Source organism: Haliaeetus leucocephalus, unplaced genomic scaffold, assembly GCF_000737465.1.
Source record: "Haliaeetus leucocephalus isolate CR32 unplaced genomic scaffold, Haliaeetus_leucocephalus-4.0 Scaffold228, whole genome shotgun sequence".
Lineage (NCBI taxonomy): Eukaryota > Metazoa > Chordata > Aves > Accipitriformes > Accipitridae > Haliaeetus > Haliaeetus leucocephalus.
This window is the reverse complement of record NW_010972664.1, coordinates 23,238,920-23,260,774: the sequence shown is the minus strand read 5'-3', so window position 1 is coordinate 23,260,774 and position 21,855 is coordinate 23,238,920. Positions and strand designations below refer to the sequence as shown.

The window sequence follows — 21,855 nt, the reverse complement described above, 5'->3', positions numbered from 1 at the left end:
GTTAAACACACAGCTTCTACCCGTATTCCTTTGTCTCCTTCTCTGCCTTTGTGCATGCTACATTAAGTGTGTTTCATAGTTAAAGCAGATTACTTTTTCCCTCCCAAGGATGCCTATACTCTGAAGGACTTGTATTCTTGTAATCTCATATTTTATTTTTATGCTGCTGAATGATATCTAAAGGCCTAAATATTTAGAAACCCTAGAAAGACTTACCATTAGTTTAAAATCAAAGAGTGATTTGATTCAGATAGTGAGAGTTAAGTCAGGTTTAGCAGGGAGGTTTTCCCCTGGCTGATGGATGTTCCTTTCTTGAGGATGTAAAGATGGAGATGCTTCAGGATGGTTAACGCTTAGATCTTTCCTTGGTAATTTTAGGCACAACGACTACAAAGTTGTATCTCCTGCCTTACGAGCTGTTGGGAACATTGTTACAGGAGATGATATCCAGACCCAGGTATGGATTCACTTTCTCTTGTGTTGTACTGCAGTTCATCTTTCTGTTAGTTGTGGTAACCTATTCACAAGCACCTCCTCTTGTTCCTTTTGAAGTTTGAAAGTGAAGGATTGATGACACTAGTTGCCTCAAAACATGTGGTGGTTTTCATAGTTTTTCTGTTCAGTTTTGAACTGTTGGTGATTTTTACATAGCTATGTCTGAGATTTTTATATAGCTGTGGAATACCCTTTGGGTTTTTTTTTTTTCCTAGTTTGTTTAAAGCAAGTCTGCCTCAGGCTGAATTTTATGCTGAATTATATGCCATGGTAGGGCCATCAAAGGCCTGTCACACTTGATGCTGTTGATGGTCTATGATGAATATACCAAAACCGAGTGTCTGGTCAGATTTTGGATGGTATGTAGCTGTGTCTGGGCATATGTTTGGAGAAGCATCAGTAGGAGGCAGTGACTCCCACCACTGTATTGGAATTAAACTGGGAGCCAGGAAACCTGATGCTTCAGAGGCACTAGGTTGTCATCCTGCTGCTTGGTAGGTTTTGCAAGAGGCAGCAGCTCCCACCAATTTGTAAAATCTGTGGGAGCAGAGAGTCCGTGCCTTGCATACATGTGTTAGCTGTGATCCACTGGCTGGTGGGAATCTCTTTTTACATGTAGAGCAGAAGCTCCAGTTACAGGCTTCTGCTGTTGTACCTACCTTATGTTAAAGTTTTTTCCCTACACTCTTTGTGCATTCCGACAACCTTTTGTGAGGCTTAATTGGGAATATGAGGAAGAAGAGTATAGAGTAGGCTACTGCTTTTGAAACTTTGCTGACTCTTGGCCTCCATCTCTAGTTCACAAACTAGAAGCATGCCTGTGTGGTGCAGGGCTGTCTGACATACGCACAACCAAATTGGATTGAAGTGAGAGGCTCAGAGAGGCTTGCTGTGGTGGCTGTTGACTCTACTAAAACTGATGGGAGAAATGGGATCAAGAAGTGGTAGTAGCTGCGAATGGGGAGGTGTGTGCAGTGGAGGCAGTGAAATGGACATCCAGGAGGCAGTGGTAGCAGTTAGAGGTGTGAGATGATGCGAAGAGTGTGGAGAAAGATGCTTTCAGTGAGGTGTAGATGCATAAAGCTTTTGGTTCCCCATTCAAAGTGTTAAATTACTCCTTCCATGTAAATTATGCCGAAGTGAAAATCCAGGTTCCTCATCTTGAGGCTTCTTTCAATGCTTATTTTTTGGTTTGTCTAAATGTATCCTTTGGAATTCCGTAGTTCTGTGACCATGAGATCAGAGATAAAGATGAGTTAGCAGCAGCAGGACACTGAGTATCTTATCACTAGGAGGAGATTAATGTGATTTTTTGATTGCTACAATATTTTTTTGTAGCTGAATTGCATAGGCATTCATTGTTTTTTCAATGGCATTTGTTTTGCAGATCAGTCATGATTGAGGTGTGTTTTGTAATTTCATAGTTTCATTAAAAATAAAAACACAAGGGATCACTAAATGACATGTAGTGCAAGTTATTAAATACTGCATAAATCTTAATTTTAATTCTAAAAAATGTTTAAACTTTTTTGTTGTGCACAATTTTTTCAGACGAGTATACCATAAGCTTTCCTGAAATTCTAGAGAACTGTTTAAGTAATATTCTAGTAACTGTTTAAGTGCTTGATAGTCCTGCCTGCAGATTGTGCTGTATGCTGAAGAGGGGTACAGAATGCATATAAAAATCCTTAATCAGAAGGAAGAGCCTAGCTTTGATAGTTGATACATTTTTGAATATGAAGGCAACATATAACATAGTTGCCTGAAAACTTCTCTGTACAACCTCAGAGCACAAACCTGCTTTTACTTTACATCTCATTTTCAACTATTAACAATTGCCAATGCTTGGAGATGGCCAAAACCATATATAGTATGCATGAAGAAAAAACTAAATTTGTCCCAGTAGATACCTGATACAATCCTGAACCGTAATCTTTACTTTTTTAATCTTAATGTGGAGTAGAAAGGTTTTAGGAGTATGTGCGGGGGGGAGGGGGGGTGGGATACAAGCAAGGGAATTCAGTCCACAGATTTCACGATCAGAAGTCATCACCATGATTCAGCTTGACTCTCATCCTTCTGACCTCCACAAACAGACTGAAGAATTTCTCATAAAATTCTGTACCACACTGTTCTTTCTAAGCTGCCTGCTTTTGCCATACATGGCAAAACTACTGTGCTTCTTGGTGGGCTCTTCCAATTTCTTTCTTACTTGTAAGAAGTTGGAATTTAATTAAAAAAAAAAATCATTTTTCAGTCATTGAATCCTGTTTTGTGCCCTTTTAGAGGGTCAAAAAGCCCTTCACTATCACACGTGACATAATCAAGTATTTGCTCTTGTAACATCACTGTTCTGGGGCATTTTCTCTTGTATTTTGGGCACTTAAAATTTTTATTTTGGAAATGCAGATTTTCCTGCAACTTTTCTGCTGTGTAAAATTGCAATTTTTTACAATATTTTAAAATTTTTAATAAGAATTGCCCATTCATAATGTCACTGGACACAACACTGACAACAGGCTGCCCCACTGTGCCAGCTGATGTGGAAAACAGAAGTAGTTGGAGCTTCCAAGTGCACAAAAATGCAGAAAACAAGATGACAGGAAAGTACCGTCATCTTATTTTTGTTTGGTCATAGTGGGCTTAGTATCTTCTGGTGTTCAGGTCACACTGAAATCATAATGAAGGAATGTTCTCTTACCTGAATTGCTTATTAGCATTCCTGCAAACATTTCTTTCTTAGTTCTTGCTGGTTTTTTTTTTGTTTATGTTGGGGTGGGGTTTTTTGTTGGTTTTGTTTTTTGTTTGTTTTTTTTTTTTTTAACTTTTGGGGATCATCTGATGGGATATGCTTTTTAGATTTTGAAGACATTGTGTTCCTTGTTCTTGTGATTCTTTATCCTAAATTTCCTCTAAGTTGTGGTTTGTTTTGTTTTTGGTTTTTTTTTTTTCTTTCTTTTGTATTCAGGTAATTCTGAATTGTTCAGCCCTGCAGAGTTTACTGCACTTGCTAAGCAGCCCAAAAGAATCTATCAAAAAGGAGGCATGCTGGACAATATCTAATATAACAGCTGGAAACAGAGCCCAGATCCAGGTAACCTTTTCAGCTATGATCAGTAATCTTTGTCTTGCAGGCTAGAAGAAACACATACCAGGTGGTACACTGGTTTTTGTGTATAAAGTGCCTATTTGTATGTATACATAGTCACAGATATATAATTACATATAAGCAGAAGTATATTGTAGGTTCTGTGCATAATGAAAATATTTCAATGGCCCAGTCATCTCTCAAATTCAAATTACTTAATTTTGTAATCATCTACAGATTATAAGGTGGGGAGACGGTCATGCTAGAGAATGACAAAATGAGGCTAAGCTCAAGAAAACCTTGTCTTAAATATTTGCTTCATGCTTTTGACAATCACTAAGATACAGAATTCTCAAGTATGAAAAGAGTAAGCTACAAACTTTGAGAATCAAATAACTTTGCATGTTTCTTGATTTCACCACCAGATATAGACACCTACATTGTAAAATACTTTCTTTATTCCTGTTTATATTTTCTTATAATTCCTGATACAGGCAGTTGTGCTTAGCCAAATCTAAAATTGCTATTTATTAAACTGAACAATAATGGAGGATATCTAACATGTTGCATTGGGATTTGTCCTTTCTGATTACACCAAATTTTGGAATCCCTTCATGGTAAGTGACAGCACACAGAAGCAAATGAAAGTTCCTCCCTTATGTCAGTCTTTGCAATTAGGCTTCCAAAAGGCTGCATCTTTGTTCTGAGTCTGGACTTAGTGTCAGCCATCAAGAAGAATTCCCAGGACTTGTCTCCAGATGGTATAAATGAGAGATTGACCATCTCTTTCCCAGAGAAAAGTTTTTCTTTGACCAGATAAAGAAGAAACTGCTAGATATATTTTGTTTTCCTTGGATATGGAGTTTTTTTTCAGAACAGCTATACTAGGTGAATTTTTTGCTTGGCTTTCAAGGACAATGCCTCATTCCTTCCCTTTTTCAGAAGTGATGAAAAAACAGATTGTAGTGAAACCAGGCTTTATCTGATAAAAATACAAGGTTCCCATCAAGGCAGTTGAATGAAAGTCTCCTCATGTAAATCAAATTTAATTCTTCTGAAGTTACATTTCTCAATGCTCTTCTCCCTCACTGGATACAGAGAGTATTTTCAGAGATTGCAGAGGATGTGTGGAAGTCCAGTTAGAGAGATCTATTCTTTGAGGAACAGAAATAAATAGCAGAAATATTAGACATTAGAAATATTTGTCTCACTCATTAGTAATCAGGCAGAAACAATGCATGTTCACACAGAAAGTAAACCAAGCCCCATAATACATTGGCAAAAGTGGCCAAGGAGTACTTCTTTCCTTCATATCCTTTTCCTTGGAAGGCAGCCTGACACTTGCTAGTCTTGTATCTGATGGCTCTGGATTATTCATTCTATATAATGAGAATTAGCATGAAGTGGTTAACCCTCTTCACCCAAGGGATAGAATTATTCTCTTTTTGCAGAAAACTTGCAGGAGATTGCATGTTTTTCCTGAGGAAGAAGTGTATTATATCTTTTGCAGGTGGCACTTGCAATCTTTTGTTTATACATTCTCCCTTACAAAGAACATTCAGCTGCTGAAGGGGCAATGTAAAGTCTTAATACCTTGAATGAGGTCTTCATCTCAGAAAGCACGGGAAATAATACTTTTGTGGAAGATAACTCAGTCTCTGCTAAGCTTCTTGGCATTAAGAGCCAATGCTTGTCTAACTTCAGAGATGCTTATGTTAGGAAATGAGCAGGCAAGAAAACAAAACTTATGAAGGTGGAAAGCTGTGTAGGTCCTTCTTGTCTGATGTAAGGATATGACTAAGATGGAAGTGGAACTGCAAGCAAAGAAACCTCCTACAGTTGTATTTGCTCTGGCTTTCTCAGTCAAAATTTTACTTTGGCCACCGAAGATCATGTTTTTTGTCAGATATAGAGAATGATATGGTTACTTAATCTAACCTTGGTAGAGCTCCAAAAATTTTGATTCTGCCTTTATTGTGGCTTGTATGTTAATCTGTGGACTAGCTGAACTTCTAACAAAAAGTGCTGTGTAAAATCAGCAACTGTACCACTGTTTTTTTCCTGCATCAGCAATTGTAATTGCTGTGCATTTAGCAGTGCAGAGAAGGTAGTTACTGCTGCCTGTGCTAAGGTATGTTTTTGCCTTTGCTTTTCTTGCAGTGAAGAATCTTTTGGCTGCTTTATCCATGCTGCTACCACCTTAGAAACAGGGAGTAGCAGTATTTTCTCTTTAGAAGGCCGTTTCTACTTTTCCTGGGAAGTCTAAGAGCATTTTCTGGGGAACAATCCAGCCCAATACATTTTCTTAACCTTGTGGTTTTTCCCAAGTCTATCAGAGTTGCTTTGGGATGCACAATCATATAGGAATGTTGCAGACTTAAGAAAAAGAAGAGCTTGAGAAAATCAGATACCTGTACAGATTATTCCATAAAGAAATAAGTACTGGAAGTGGCAATAGAAAGTAAAGTTTGTTACTAGAGCATTTTTTCAAAACTTCAGGATCTCTATTTTCATATTTTTGATCTACTGAAGATACAGTTGCGAAGAGTCCTAGAGGTAACTTAAATTCTAGGGCACCAGAAGCTGTTTCAATAGTGTATTTACTTCTGTGACTTCTACATAAGTATTCACTGTACCACGTCTTCCTCTTCAAGTGAAGGAGTAAGTGCCTGTCCTTGTTTGCACAGTATTCTCATACCTGGTATCCACTACTCAGATGTGTAAAAGTAAGGCTTTAGGTGTGGAGGTTCTTAACTATACCCTCGGTAATCCTCTGTCTTCTAAACTGTTGTCACATCCTTATTTGAAACCAAGTAAGGATAAAATAGTCTCTCCTTTGTTAAAACAAAATTTGCCTCATCTAGCTAAACAAAATCATTAGGTACATCTATGCATGTGTGTGTTTAGTAGTTTTTTTAAAGGTTTTGGGGTGTCTTACCACCAGTTTAGATCTGCCCCCTTTCTACTGAGAACAGGCTAGAATTGCTTTGTGACTTGGAAAGGTGAGGTGGGAAGGCAGGGAGAGAGAAATTAATGCTATGAGCCATTAATATTGCAGCTTCGTTTCTAGCAGGTGATTCTTTATAAGTACTAAACCCCCCTTCATTCTGCATAGAAAAATAGTTGTTGTGGTTGTGTGGGTAGAAGCTTTCTTTCTCAGGATTGTTGCATCAGGAAGAAAACACATTGTCAACCAAATCACTAAAATACATGTAGATTTAAAAGAATCCAGCTTAAAGCAGCTGCCTTAGGATATGTCACAGGCAGGGTTGGAAGCATGTTGATGCATTCGTTACTCAAGTCCATTGAAAAAATGTAAAAAGCAACTTCTCAAAAGTAAAAGCGATAGTTCATTTAAGAATCCCTCAGGCTCCGTTCAGAGTAATTGAGCTGCCTTTGAACTCTGAGCACACACATGCTGTATAGTGAAACACTGACTGCCCTAAGTGCGTACCCCATTTAATCTACACTGGCAGTTATAAAAATGAGATTTAAAAAACAGTGTTTGTGATTCTGAGTGGGAGATAACTATCCTAGTAATTATGACATATTGCAAATCATGTCCATCATGAGGCTTAGATTTTTAGAACTGCAGAAGGAGGCCTGTTAGAGAAAAGTTGTGAAGTATAGGACATTGGAGAATGTTTACAACATGCTTGATGGGAGATCTCAAGGCCACTGTTTCTTGGAAGTAAAATTGGCAATTGCAGGTGTAATTGCAATAATTATCTCATGTTGAAAGGAAAGTCTTATCACAGACATGTAACAAGTTCCAGAAAGGCTCTAATTCTTTAGTTTTTAGTCTCAACCTAGAGAATGTCATGTGCGATACAAGGTGTGATGAAACCTCCTTTCCGCTCCAGAGCTGATACATCTGCTTGTCTCAGAAGACTTCTCTGAAGTATTACTTCAGATGACTCCTACTCAGTGTCAAAATCACTGTAAACATTTGAGCCAAAAACCAGTTTAAATTAATTTCTGAGGTTGGAAAATGCTGTTTGGTAAAGTGTTTCTTGAAGATGGCCATATGCTAAAATGGAGAGAATAAAAGCCTAGTCTGTTTTAGTAGCTGTGAGGACAAAGGATAATTCCCATCTGGGAAGAATATCTGATTTAACTAAGATCATTGGTGAACCTATTTAATCTGTGAGTTGAGGTATTTTCTTTTATTCTTTCTCTAAATTAATTTCACATTGTGATGAATTAAAACTTTACTTCTTGAGAATTGGTCTTCCTTACAGAAGGAATTCTAAAATACTAGATGCAGCTCTAAACTAAATAATTTATTTTTCTTTCTCCCCAGTCCCTCCAAATTGCTCGATAATTCCTGCTAGAGGTCATAGCCTGTAGCCAGTTCTACTCCAGTCTCTGTGATACTAATTGGATTTTGAACATGCACAATCTTTAGCCAGAAATCAGACAGGAATAATTTCAGCACATGGTAACTTTTTTTCCTGAAAGTTAAATGTCTGCCTGGCATCGTAAACCACATTATTGTAAGTTACCAGCTGATCTAACTAGTGTGTTGTTGCTCCAGAGCAGTTGGGATGTTAGAATACTGTGGAAACTTTGGGTAGTGCTCAAGCCATAATCTCGCAATCTCTTCTGCACACCAAGAAGAAAATGAAATATTTTGGTTAATAGGTATTTTATCTAACCAATATTAACAGACAGAGCTATATTTAGTGTTGTTTAAGATTGCATTGGGTTACACTCCCTCCATCCACCCACTCTAAAGTATAGAAATATAAAGTTGGAGGGAAGGACTTCTATATTCATTTCCACTTTCATACTGCCTACGATGCTGTTTGGTAGCACACTCCAAAGGCTTTCACTGCCATTTCTAAAAGATAAGGCAGCAGCCTGTCACCATCAGATTTGCACTCAAACACCATCAAGTAAACACTTTCTAGTGTTAAGGCAATATAAATTAACATGCATGAAATGTGTGAAAGTACGCGCTGAACTTTCTTTTGTAGCTCATATTAAAGCACAGGAGGCTTGGGTTTTTTTCTCCACCAAAGGTGGAAGTGAAAGCCTTTCAGAGTGTGTTATCAACAGTGCCTAGGCAACAGAAAAGTGTGGTGGAATACAGCAGTCTTTCCCCTCTTTATTTCTGTGCTTTTAAGGTTTGGGTTGGATGTGTATATCCTGATGCAGTCATGATTGTCACTAAGTATAGTTTTTGTTTGTTAATTTCCTAGTTTGTATACAGCTTTGCTGTACTTCAGTGGATAGCTTCCCCAGTCAGGGAGAAGGGGAACTACATCTTCCTGGGAGTCAGAAGGAGAACTGCACAACTGAAGCTAAATCCTGACTGTCGACCCTTCTGAGGGGTATGAAAGGCTATCACATACCTCAGAAAATGTTCTGTGTCTAACTTCGCAACCCGTTGAAAAGCTATGAAAGGCAGTACATCAGACACAATCTTCCATATCTGACAGTGAAGACATCATAGGAGTTCTCTCCTGTTGACAGGTTAAGAAACTTATCACTTCTTTTCTAATATACCTTAAATTCTCACAAGAACATCTGGAAACCTGAGTATTGGCTAGGCATGGTAGCAACAGGATCTGTGCCATATTTTTCCTCCTTCAGGGTTTCCTATCCCTGCTGAAATGTGACATGGGCAAGTGTAGCAAATGATACATTGCCTGTCAGTTCTAAAAACTCTGGAATGAAATACATTTTTACAAATTGGGGTAAAGATACAAGCTAAGAATTGTCAGAGGCTTGTCTGCAAAAAGACCACAGTAACGCTAGGGACGTGGAAAAGGAATGATGTGATTCACACAGAGTTGTGGTTTACACAGGCAAACTGTGTATCAAATTACTTAAATATAAAGTGTATTTGGTTTATGTCATAGTTTGCATGAGTGGTCTGAAATCTTCATGTGCTGTTTGTGGTGGCAGGACTTCAAAAAGTGTCTCAATTAGGAGCAAAATGTGGCATTGCTGACAAAGTCGTACTTGTTTCAGGACCAGCAAAAGTCAAAGATGAATCTCTTTCAGGTTTAAGTTTGTGTTCAAGTACAAAATCTGTTTTCAGGCTTCTACGTGTGGTGAATCCCATATATCACACTACATTGAGGGCAGCAGAGCTACAATACCTGTAATTCCTTTATTCTGCCTGAAAACCTCAGCAGTCAGCGGTGTATATTGCTATCTTTTTTTTGTAGGACAGACCCTAAAAGCCAGAGATGCCTCAACAAGTTGCTGTTTGTTATAGTGCAGGTTCCTCCTGACAGCAGTAGCAACCTTGTGTAAACTGGCTAGAAGTTTGCTTTATACACAGTTTGGATATAGGCTTAGGTGTCTGTGTCAACAGCATAGAAGTCTGTTAGAACTGAGATCTGAAGTGCTTCCTTCCTGGCTCTCAGGTGGCAGTAGTTTTGTACTCATGCCATCATGTTAAGTAGCTTTGGCTTACAAATACTTGCTAAGTTGTTTAAAAAGCAGTTGTAAATTGAATCAATAAACAAGGTAACTGGAACACAAGTAACTGAGAAGCCTCTGTGAACTGAAATTTCCAGCCAGGAGGAGGAGATCATGGCAGTAGGGCTATATTCACAGCTGCCAACTAGGATGGTGACTGTAATCTTGATTTGTTAAAGGTAATGAGAGCGCTTGCAGGAGCCGAAAAACAGTCATGCTGTAAGACTTGGTTGCTTTCACATTTATGTGATGAATCATATCTAGACACACGATGCCAACACTTGCATACTAAATGTATATGTGTATTTTTTGCATATCATAAGTGATTTATTTGTGGGAACCAAAAAGAGGAGAAGCAAATTCACTTGGTATTGACCAGCTCAAAATACTAATTTAATATACTACTGCTGAAGACCTGCTCCCTAACAGTGACTACAATGTATTTAGATTCAATATCCATGCAGATGTAATAAAACTCTAAAACTTCACTTTTATCTAGCTTCACTCTTTAAAAATCAAATACTATAAAGTGAAGAAGCTTGATTAAAATAAATAAGAAGGATAGAATGTTTCCAAGGGATAGCCAGCCCTCTTGAAGGGCTACAGCACAGGGATACCATCTATTAAAAAAACCCACAAACACAAACCAACAAAAAAACCCAAACACAAAAAAGTTGACACTTCAAAAGTGAGGGCCGGATTTGCTGAAGGGCTGAGTGTTACAATTCAGTTCAATTTCAAATTAAATTTGAAAATTCAGTTTTCAATTAAAATTCAATTTCAGTTTCCTGGAAGACTCATAGTTACAATTCAAGATGGAGTTCAGTTCCAACAAATATGAATGGATGCAGTTGGGCAAAAATTTCAGTGTTAGTTTTAATGTATTAAAGGATGAGCTCTGGATTACCTATTATGCAGAAAAGAGATTTCTAATGTATTTTGAAGATACCACCTCAGTGCCTAGTAGTAGCAGCCTAAACCAAATGTGAGTATTAGAAAACATCAGGAAAAGGATAAAAAAAGCCCAAAAGGGGAATTCTTATTCTTGTTCTACTATAAATCTTCACTGTTGCCCTGTAGGTAGATCCATCTTCAGTAGCTATACCAGCTACTAGAAAGAAAATTAACTGTCCCAGCCAAAACCAAGGACAGGCACGTATGAGGCAGTTGCCCACTATTTTCCTGGCCAAGGCACTTTTCATTTTTCAAGTTGTAGTGGAACATTTGAACAGGTAACAGAGTGAGATCTGCAGTAGTTTGTACATCAGTCCTTAGTTTACAACTTGATTTTTTTTCATTTCCTTTTTATTTCTTTCACATGTTTCTAAAGTTCTTGTTGAACTGAAATCCCTTAACTGTGTTCACTTTGTTTGAAAGCTATGCTTATCTTGAGCATTTTATACGCACTATGTTACTTTAGTCTTCAACACGCTTCCACATGTCAGGCACACAGTATAGTAAGGCTAAAAAAGTAATTTGAATTAACACTTTCTAAATCTGCAGGAGGTTTAAGTACCTCATCCTGCCACAGTCCTTTAATGTTTTGCTCTGCCTGAGGTTTGCTTTTCTTCAAGAAAAAAACCCAAAAAAACCAAAAAAACCCCCAATTTCTATTTCAGTAGGTGACTGTTTTATCACTTAAAAGGAATTTAACAGAAAGGGAAACATGGCCTGTTTGTTTCCACAATAACTGTTGTTCCCACATAAAATATCATAGAGCTAGGAATCCTTGGGCATTCTAGTTTGTTTTCAAGAGTAACTGCTGTGGGCAAGGCTGCAAGACATAGGGTGTAAATAATAGATGCTGCTAGCACTTTCTCTGTACTAATGCTTTATTGTTTCTACCCTTTCTGAGCTTAACTGGACTTTTGAAATCCAGTGAAGATATTAAGGTTAAAGCAAACTATTTTCTGACTTAGTTAATGTTGTTTTTTGTGGTTTTTTTTTTGCTGCTGTTGTTTTTTTTTTTTTTTTTAAATCTAAGCTCTAAGAGTTTCAACTGTTGACAGGCGGCTAGTTGAAAAATTTTGCTGTACTACAGAGGGACAGTTAAGTACCTTTAACTGGGACTCATGCTAGCGTGAGGTGGTGACAACACTTGGATTGCATGTCAAGCAGTAGGAAAATAAAAAATAAAAATATAGTGACTGATAATCTGCTTCTCTCTTGAGCCAGTCTCTTTCAGTGAAGTGCCTTATGAGAGGCTGCAATTCATTATGGTGCTTTAACCTGTTCTGCTTGGGTAAAGATAGCCAACTTCACTGTAGAGCAGAAAGTAAACAAGGTGCCTGTAGCCTTTTACACAATAGAATAAGAAATAGAAATAAATAGAAATAAGTAGAATTAGAAATAAGAGCACTCACCCAAGACATGTGAGACCTGGATTAATTTCCTTCTGAAAAGGTTCAAATGCACATTTCTCCGCTCTAAGAAGAGTAATTTTACCCCCCAAAATTGATTGAGGCAGAAAGAAAACAATAATATTCTTTTGTGATTCTCCCACTTGCTTGCTGCCCTCCCATTGCTAGTTCCCTTTATTCTGGAATTCTCCTACTATTTTACAAGTTTAAATTGAAATATTTTAAGGTAACTTTTTTTTTTTAATTAAGAAGGCTCAAAGTATGTTACTGCCTGTCAGCTAAGATGTGCTTAGTTCCATGCCATCATGTAACATACTCTGATTTTAGTACTCACTGAGGAAGTTGGTTTTAGGAAGACACTTTCTAAGGAAATAAATCTCATGTAAAAGTTTTCTTTTGGGGAGAAGATTTAAGAAGCAATAATGAGTTTTTTGACTTGTTCTTTGCTAGAATAGTAAAATACTAATGCCCTCACATATCGTATGCTAGATCTGTATCAAGCTCTTCGGCAGAGAATACTTAACGTCCCTTAATACGCTGTTCTTATAAGGGTTTCCACCTCAACGACACCCTTGTATGGCACTATCTGGACTCACATAAAACATAAGTGTAGACTGCCAAGTCCCCTTTCTCCTCTCCAGCTGATCAGGACTGAAGTTCACTAGTGAAAACACGCGTGCCCTCACTCTCTAGATCCACAAGCACACGTGCACAGTCGCAGATCTCTTGAATATCCATATGGGCTCTCTGCCCATCTGCTGTCCATGGCTGGATCCTGAGCTCTCTTAACTCGCTGTACTTCGTTCCTACTCACTGGCTAGTTCAGCTTGATTCTCACTAGGAAACAGATGCACACGTTTGTCTCAAGCATCCCCACACTTGCAGACCCCTTGAATATCAGCCCAGGCCCTCTGTCCATGCCTGGATCCTGGGCTTCCTACTTGCTGCCTCGTCCAGTTTGCCAGCAAATTATGTACACCGTGATCCTCAGCTCCCACTGTCGCATTTGGGGATAATGTAAATCCCTCCCCATCGCACAGAGCACCTCAGAAGCATGCTCCCTCCATTGACCCCTCCAGCTACTGATGCTGAGACCCCCACCTGCTCCAGTTGCTGGCCCCACAGACCCAAAGGTTTCTCCTGAGGTCTGATCTGGTTCCTGGCCCAAATTCAGTCATGCCAATCTTGGTTGCTAGCACCTAATCCTTAGAGCACTCGTGGGCTCTAGAGAGGGAGGTTACATGGTAAGATAGTTAAGAAAAGATTTGTTATTAAGTTTTGCACAGTTCCACTTGTCCCTGTCTTACCAGTTACAAAGTCCAGGCTGGCTCTACGCAAAGCCGTGCCTGTAGTCTGTTAATGGCCCATTAATTAGTGACTGGAGCCTTTCCTCCTTTGTGATTGTCTCTTTTATCCCTTGCCTATCAGGTTTGTGTCACTGTATGTTTTATTTATTACTTTCCTGTTATTTATATCTCCCTTTGAGCTGAAAAGGGCCTTGATCTGATAACCTTAATGAAGCAGATGCTCTCACGTTCCGGGTACCCTTACAGTGTGTTGCTTTTGTATGTTTTTAAGTGTTTTTTCCCAGTAAAATATGTTGGGGGAAAATGCACTCTGGTTTTTGAAGATACAAATCTAATAAAACATGGCATGATGGAAGTGTGAGTGGTTTTCCTTGAGGGTCCTAGACTGCTGTATTAGAAGTGTATATTCTGTGATAAGGGAGACAGTGTTAATGGGACTGTTCATATAACTGATAAGTGATATGGATTTACAAAGCAGTGCAGATGCCCAGACAAACAGGAATGGTAAAAGAAATACTAAGCAGTTGTTTTTTTCACTGGGTAAACTTCCACACTCTGAATTGGCTATAGCTTTTTGCTGCATGTAATCTGTTAGTTTTCTTCTGTGAAGCTCCTTGAAAAGGATCTCTTTGGCTTTCTTTGAATTTGCCTTTATCAGTTCTGTGATGACTTATACTTGTAAAACAGTAGTTTAAAAATATAATCCTAAGCTCTTGCTTCTTTGACTGATCCTTATGAAGTGTTTCAGACCCTTGTCATGCATGTGTAACTACACTGGTTTCATTTGTGTCTTATTGCAAAAGGCTCTTTCCAGAGGAAGTTACTAGAAACTTTGAGTTGCTGACTAGATACTCATTTGAGTTGTATCAGTTTGGTGAGCTAAGCAGTTAACCATACTACCAAACGATCCGTTGCTTTGTCTTTTCACCAGGAAAGAATATATTGGTGCTTGCTTGTTTTGCGGAGTTCTTACAATCTTTGCTCTGTTGTCTCACCCAGTGGAAATGTAGTATGACACACAGGCTTTCGAAGTTTTTTTCTCTGTTTAGGGGATCTTAATGACTTAGTAGTTTACTGACTTAATAGCTGAGTGGTTCACTACCTGGAAAAATAAGGGAAGTATGGTATTCTTTTGCTGTCACGGTATGATTAGGTGACACATTAGATACGGCAGTCACTTCGGTCTGAATGTGTTTTGAATTCTTTTGGGATAAGCACAGATCCCAGCAATAGCTAAAGTTTTGAATGTAAAACTGAAAACTGATTTTTGCTCCTTCATAAGTAGCATTTCATTGTTTAATGTGCTGTGCTGAGCATAGACACTAACTAGCTCAGGACAAGGAAGTTATTTCTAATCTATAACCCTGACATGTCATTTCTTTTTGCAGACAGTCATAGATGCCCATATCTTTCCAGCTCTTATAAATATTTTGCAAACGGCTGAGTTTCGGACAAGGAAGGAAGCTGCTTGGGCAATCACAAATGCAACATCTGGGGGCTCTGCTGAACAGATCAAGTATGAAATAGTTCAAATCATTCAATGCAATTGAGTGAATTAGTGTTTGTGGAAGAAATCAAACTAATATTGTAGAAACTGGAAAACTTTTCTGTATGCTTCCAGTGTTGTATCCAGAGTTTTTGAGTTGTGAATGAGCCGTGCATTCCTTTAGGGAGAAATCGCATAAGTATTTCAGCTGTAATACTTATTTTATTAATGGAACCATTTCTCTTATGTGACAAAACTAAATGCAACTTTTAAAGCAATTTCTTAATAGTCATTGTAGAGTGTAACAAAGTGCATTAGCAGTCTGGAGAGGAATAACTCAGTCCCTCAGACAAGGGCATCATGTGCATTGTTTTTCCTGTTTAACTTCTACTGGTACATTATGCTTATATGCAGTTTTGTGTAAAATAAAATAATAAAATTATAAATATATTAATATAGTTGATGTTAACAAACATATTTATAAATTATAGAATTACTATTTAAGTTACAAAATTAAATTATTATTTCATATCTATAGAGAGAGAGACAGAGACAGAGAAGGTGTATTGAAGTTATTTTAATTGTTTCAGGAGAATTGACTAGATACAAATAAGTGTCTATAATTTCTCTAGTTTCTCCAGTCAAGTTTATATTTTATCTGATTGTTTTGGTTATTAGACCTTCATGCTAAGTGGTTAAATGGCTACGCTAGTTATAATTTTGCAGACAATTTACTGGGTTCCATGTGGTGTTTTTCAGGTATTTAGTAGAACTGGGATGCATCAAACCACTCTGCGACCTCCTTACAGTAATGGACTCAAAGATTGTGCAAGTAGCACTGAATGGGCTGGAGAACATCCTGAGGCTTGGAGAGCAGGAATCCAAACGCAGTGGCACTGGCATTAATCCTTACTGCGCTCTTATTGAAGAAGCGTATGGTATGAACAAAACATCTGTGGAAGTCAGGGGTTAAAGCAATGATCATGAACCCATTAGAGTTTCGGTAGACCCAATTCTATTAATTTCCTCATCGAGATTATCTGAAAATTAACTGTTCTTTGACAAGTCTCCATATACCAATGTACTCCATCTTTTACATTATCTTTGTCTGTATGTAGATTGAAGATGGTGTGTGCAGATCGTCTTTTCTTAATTTCTTTTGACCCTGAGGGAACCTTCTGGGTGTCATTCAGCCTCAGTATCTTCCCTCCACAGCAGATAAAAGTTCAGGCACACTGCTCTGTTACTCAGGTTTCAGATCTTTCCCTTTCCTCTCTGCTGCTCTGTAGAATTATGGCAGCAGCAGCAACTTCCTTGTTTGCCTTTGCTGTGCTGAGGTTCTGGCATGTACCTGCATGATTTCACCCCAGTTCTGAGGTACTGCTGCTCTTAAGGTTAATTTTCTTGTTGATTGGTAAGTACTTGTTAAGATAAATAAAAATGGGTTATCAAGAGGAGGATAGTATCACTGAACGTGGTTTCTTGAACCGTGGTTCCCTTCATGGTTACCTTCACTTCCAGGGAAGAGTTATATCAGAATAGGGTTTTTTCTTGCCTGCTTCTAGGTTTTAACTTCCTTTTTCTGTCAGTGTTGCAGAAATGTCTGTAGAGTATCAAAGAATTGTTTCCTCTAGTCTTCATACATAGTGAAAGGAGCAGACAAGAAAGCCACTACAGTTCCCAATATTAGAGATTTACTAGAGTGGCTAAGACTTGGATTTCATTATGGCATCATTTCTAGGTATCAAAGATAGTTTAGCTTGCTGTGTTATTGCCATTTGTTTCTGACTACAAGGCCTGAGTTTGCCCATCTGCTTAATGACTGCCCAAAACCTAGTTGCATGAGTTTAACTGCATTGTATATACATGTGATACAGATCAGGTAATGGAGTCTCCATCCCTGGAAGTTTTGAAGACTTGGCTAGCCACAGCTGACCTCATCTGGTGTTGGTAGTAGTGCTGGGCTGGGCTGCAGGTTGGACTAGATGATTACCAGAAGTCTCTTCCAACTTGCAGTTAGGTAATTCTGTAGTAATGGTCCTTGTAAACAAAGCACTGTGAACACATATTCAGGAAACGTGGTCCTCAAAGTCTCTTCAGAAAAAGTCTTTGAGGTCTTGTTCTTTACCTATTCAAGCTTGTTGATTTCATTTTTTCAGTGAAAAGGTAGAGGCAGACAGAAAGTATGAAACACATCGTACAGTTACAGGGAACTCTGTAGTTCAACCTGGTTTTCCTTGGTTGTGGAGAGTACAAGTTGGGTAAGGGTCTCCATAGAGGGACCTGTTCTTTCTGAAGGTGGGAGAGAATTGTCAGGAACTTGATGTTCCCAACAGACTGAAAATGATCCCGGTCATGTGCTTTCACCGAGCTGTAACTTTAACGTACGTCTTTTCTCTGCAGGTCTGGACAAGATTGAATTCCTGCAGAGCCACGAGAATCAAGAGATTTATCAGAAGGCCTTTGATCTGATTGAGCACTACTTTGGAACAGAGGATGAAGACAGCAGCATTGCCCCACAGGTGGATCTTAGCCAGCAACAGTACATCTTCCAGCAGTGTGAGGCTCCCATGGAAGGCTTCCAGCTCTGAGGTGCCCCTGTGCTGTGTGCTCCTCTACCTAGCCAATCCTGTTGTCGAGCCACAAGCCACCCGTGGAGTGATTCTCTCAACGTTTTCCATAACCCTGTTTGCGCTCATTCGCTTGCCTTGTGCACATGCTCTTACATACGTCTGGAAAACTTTTGGCTCTCCGTGGCAGGATGCCCCCTCCTTGGCAAGGGGTTGCCAGAATCACCTTTCTCCTCTAGATTCTGAACCTCTCCACTGTCATCTGCGTGGAGTTGAGGCACCTTTCTATACTTTGAGATATTCCCTGCTCCTATTACAGGAAAATAATCCCTCCTCCACTAGCCCCCACACTCCTGGCATCCAAGATAAGGCTACCTTTCTCTTCTATTTGCTGCAGTGTGTGCCTGCAGTCCAGGGAGACACTCAGACTTTCTGAGAACGTAGCTGAATTCATTCCCCGTATTCTTCCCTGGATGCCTCTTTGGATGGCTGTGTGAGATGCATTAAATCTTCACATGCAATGTATCTACTTTGCTGTATGTGCCAGCTGGGGTTATTGGCATATGGAACATGTTACAAGTAATGGAATAAGTTCTCTATCCCCTGCAACAACAGGCTGCAATGGACATGTTTTCTGGTTCTTAGGAATACTGAACACACCTGGCCCCATCCCTTCTCAACACTGAGCTCCCAAGCTGGATTGCAGACCACTGTGGAGATTTGTATACCTTCCCAGTTTTTCCTCTCCATCCACAAAAAAAGAGCCTGTGAATAGGTCACTCTTACACCTCCCTAGAAACGACTTTCCAAACCAGCTTCTAGAATGGAGAAACTACCCGCACTTCTGCTTGCCAGCACAGTATGATCCAGTCGGGCCTTCCTTAAAAATCAAGCCCTTTCTGACTTCATGCTCCAGAGTCTGGTCTTTGGTGTTATAGTTACGGCTGAAAAATTCCTGTCTGCCTCTCTACATTTTTACACAGCGTGACTTGAACAGATTTATCTTCTGAAAAATTACCTTCTGAATACAGAAATCTTAATTTGTAAAACTTAGCACAAGGAGCGTTAGATCTCCTTTTTACAAGACAAGAGCTTCCTCTCCAGCTCACCTGATAAAATAAAGAGTCCTCCCAGTCAAGCCCCTTATTTAACAACTAAAATGACACTACATTCAAAGGATAGTACTATTACACCCGGATCCACCTGGCCCTTTCATTTCATTTTTCCCTTTTGCTGTTTATGGGACTTCAGGTGAATTAGCATGGAACGCATGGTTCCTACAGGTGACATCTATAAGGCATCGCTGACTGCATGACAGCTGTCATCCGCAGCTGTAGACTGCCCTTCTGCTAGCAGCATGTTCTTGGCTCCGCAACCTGCTTGGATCACAGACATCTGATGCAAAGGCCAGCCACTCCTCACTGAGTTCAGCTGACATTGACACCAAACTCTTCACACAACTGGGGAGATGCCATGTGATTGAAAGTGGCGGTTCCATTTCTGTAAATGCAATGGATTCTCCAGGCCGTCCGCTCCCCCCTGCATCGGGCTATGTTCTTTCAAGCCATTTTGGATGCTTGGAACACATATTTGTCCAGTGTAAACATTTCAAAATCGCCACTGACAGCTGCAGCGTCATGTACCTGTGGTAAAAGTCAGTGGCAGAACTGTCTGCAAGATCCTCCTTATGACTCCTCTCAGTGACAAGCCACTGCAAAAGCAAAACCAGCCCATTGGATACAGAATAATAAAAAGATATAAATCACTTGTCAAACTGCTGAAAGAAGCTAGGCAAAGGCCTGAACATCAGCTCTGTGTGACCATTATTTAAATACAGTCTTCAGTTCTGTCTGTGCTTCAGGATGGAGACTCTGACCTGTGTGGCCACTGCAGAAGCCACCTGCTGCCTCCCTAGCTAAGCCAGTTGGCCTCCACCTTCCCTCTCCCAGTTATTTTCTCTAGTGCTGCTTTGTGCTGAAGGAACATTTAGTTTACTGCACTTGATCTGTAAATGGACTTCGATTCTTTGTAATTTTAGGGGGTTAAATTTGGTGGTTAATTTAAAAAAAGCAAAAAACCCCTCAATGTTGCCTTTACATCACATATAAATAACTGTGTTTCTCTTTTCTTGAAGGGTGATAGAAGCACTGATTAGTAGCAAAATCTTGTTTTAGCTTTTGGATTTTTTTGTGCTGGATTTTTTTACGTGTAAATTTCCAATAACATGTCATTTCTATAAGATTTGTTTAAAATCATGTACCTCTTATTGGATGGTATAAAAATGCTACATATTTTGTAAACAAATCTGAGCAAAGTGTGTGTGCATATATTCTGTATATTCATATATGTATATTCTGTGTATATATACACTAGTGTGTATATATACATATATACACACACACGTATATATATACACACATGCCTATGTGTGTATATATATACATATCTATATATCTATATATCTATATATATATAAGTGTTTTCTCTTCCAGGCTAGTGAAAACAATGTGGTGCATTGGCGTTTCCCTCCCCTGCCCCCCAAGAAAATAATGACAATTGCCTCTAAATGAGTGAATTAAAAAAGAGTCCATTTAAGCTGAATGGTGTGCCTTCCTGTGTAAGGAGCCTGGCCAGTGTTTGTTACTTTTGCCGTGGATATGTGAATTCAGAGCAGATAAGTATAAATCTTTAAACTTGGTATGTTTGTTTGAAGTGACAGGCCTGGTTGACACAGGTAATATTGTTGTCATATATACTTAGACTGTGTAAGGCATTTGACTGGTACTGCGTAATATTTTGACTGAAAACTAAACCAATACAAAAATCAACATGGCACACATTAAATGGATTAAAATGTGGCTAACTCATAGGTCTCAATTTAATTTTAAATGGTGCTTAATTGAGTGTATTTCTATCAGGACCTTCCAGCAACCAGTTCTTGGCCTTGCTTTACTTAGCCTTATTAATAGGTTGAAAAGAAACAAAATCTACTTCTAACAAAGGCTGCAAATTATATGAGTATGGAAGGGAGATCAGACTTGTGAACTATGAAGGGAACAGCTCGCTGATACAGACTGATCAGAATTACTTGGTAAGCCAAGGGCAAGTAAACTATTTGCATTTTAATAGAGCCAAATGTGTAGTGTAACGTTACCCATCTAATAAATAATGTTCAGGCCACAGGTGAAGGACTCTGTTTTGGAGGAAAAGCACTGCTGAAAGAGTATGAGGATCATTATACGTTACCACTTGAACGCTACTTCCTAACACGATTCTGTGCGGCTAGTGTAACGCTCACAGGTACAAAAAGAAGTCTTTAGCAGAAATGGGGAATTTGCGTTAACTCTGTGTTTGGCATTGGTGAAACTCTTTTTTTACAGGAACGCTCTCGGTGTTGCTATCAGCAATTAAAAAGGGATGCTAAAGAATTTGGAACAGCAACGACTGTAAAAATGTTGCAAGTTCCATTCAGTTGAGAAGTGAGGTACTTTTTTATTTTAGTCTGACATGAGAGTAAGGAGGGTTATGTCCCCTGCTAGAAACATTGAAACCATTATTCTCTGCTTTCCTGAAGGATGTGCTGCTGCTCAAACAGGAACTATCTCAGACAATGCCTCTAGCTTCCACTTTTGTGTAGGTCACACTGTGTTTTGAATGATCCATTCTTGTTCTGTGTCTAAGTAGGAGGCAGTGTGGTCTCATGTAGAGGATAGGGCAGGGAGCTGTTGAAGTTCTTGGGTTCTTCGCTCTGCCATGCAGTGTGTAGTGCCAGAAAAGTGATCTCACATATCTTCTTCTTCCCTTTTCCTGAAAATTGAAATGAATGCATTTGTTTCTGTCTGCTTCTGGAGATCATATCTAAGCACCTTCCAAAAGCCCCACAGGCTGGTAAGGCAAAAAGATTCATGACAGCCAGGAATCTCTTGACTACTTCTTGCAGCATCAGTAATGAGGTGGCACTATTACGCTCAGGTTTTAACAATGGCTAATTTTAAACTGGGCGTTAGAGAAAGGAAGGATGCAGGACTGCCTGGAATTGCTGTCAGTCAGTCCTGTCTGCAGCCCTGTAGTGCCTTTTAAGCTGTGTATTTGTTGGGGCAGCAAAGAGGAGCTA

The 21,855-nt window shown here is 39.1% G+C and overlaps 1 protein-coding gene across 2 annotated transcripts in view; it reads left to right on the top strand.

Annotated features, from left to right (window-relative positions):
• Positions 1-20,599, top strand: part of KPNA1 (karyopherin alpha 1 (importin alpha 5)) — a 39,992-nt gene extending 19,393 nt beyond the window's left edge. Inside the window, exons 9-14 of one of the 2 annotated variants that reach the window (XR_774330.1) lie at positions 379-457; positions 3,464-3,589; positions 15,074-15,201; positions 15,931-16,109; positions 17,575-19,748; positions 20,234-20,599. Coding sequence is in view for 1 of the 2 variants with exons in the window: in XM_010567527.1 (XP_010565829.1) it covers positions 379-457; positions 3,464-3,589; positions 15,074-15,201; positions 15,931-16,109; positions 17,575-17,762 (700 nt within the window). In the remaining variant the exon portion in view is untranslated. Of the gene's footprint in view, positions 1-378; positions 458-3,463; positions 3,590-15,073; positions 15,202-15,930; positions 16,110-17,574 lie in introns of both variants that reach the window. The other variant, XM_010567527.1, reaches the window with a different exon arrangement.
• Positions 20,600-21,855: the final 1,256 nt, after the last annotated feature.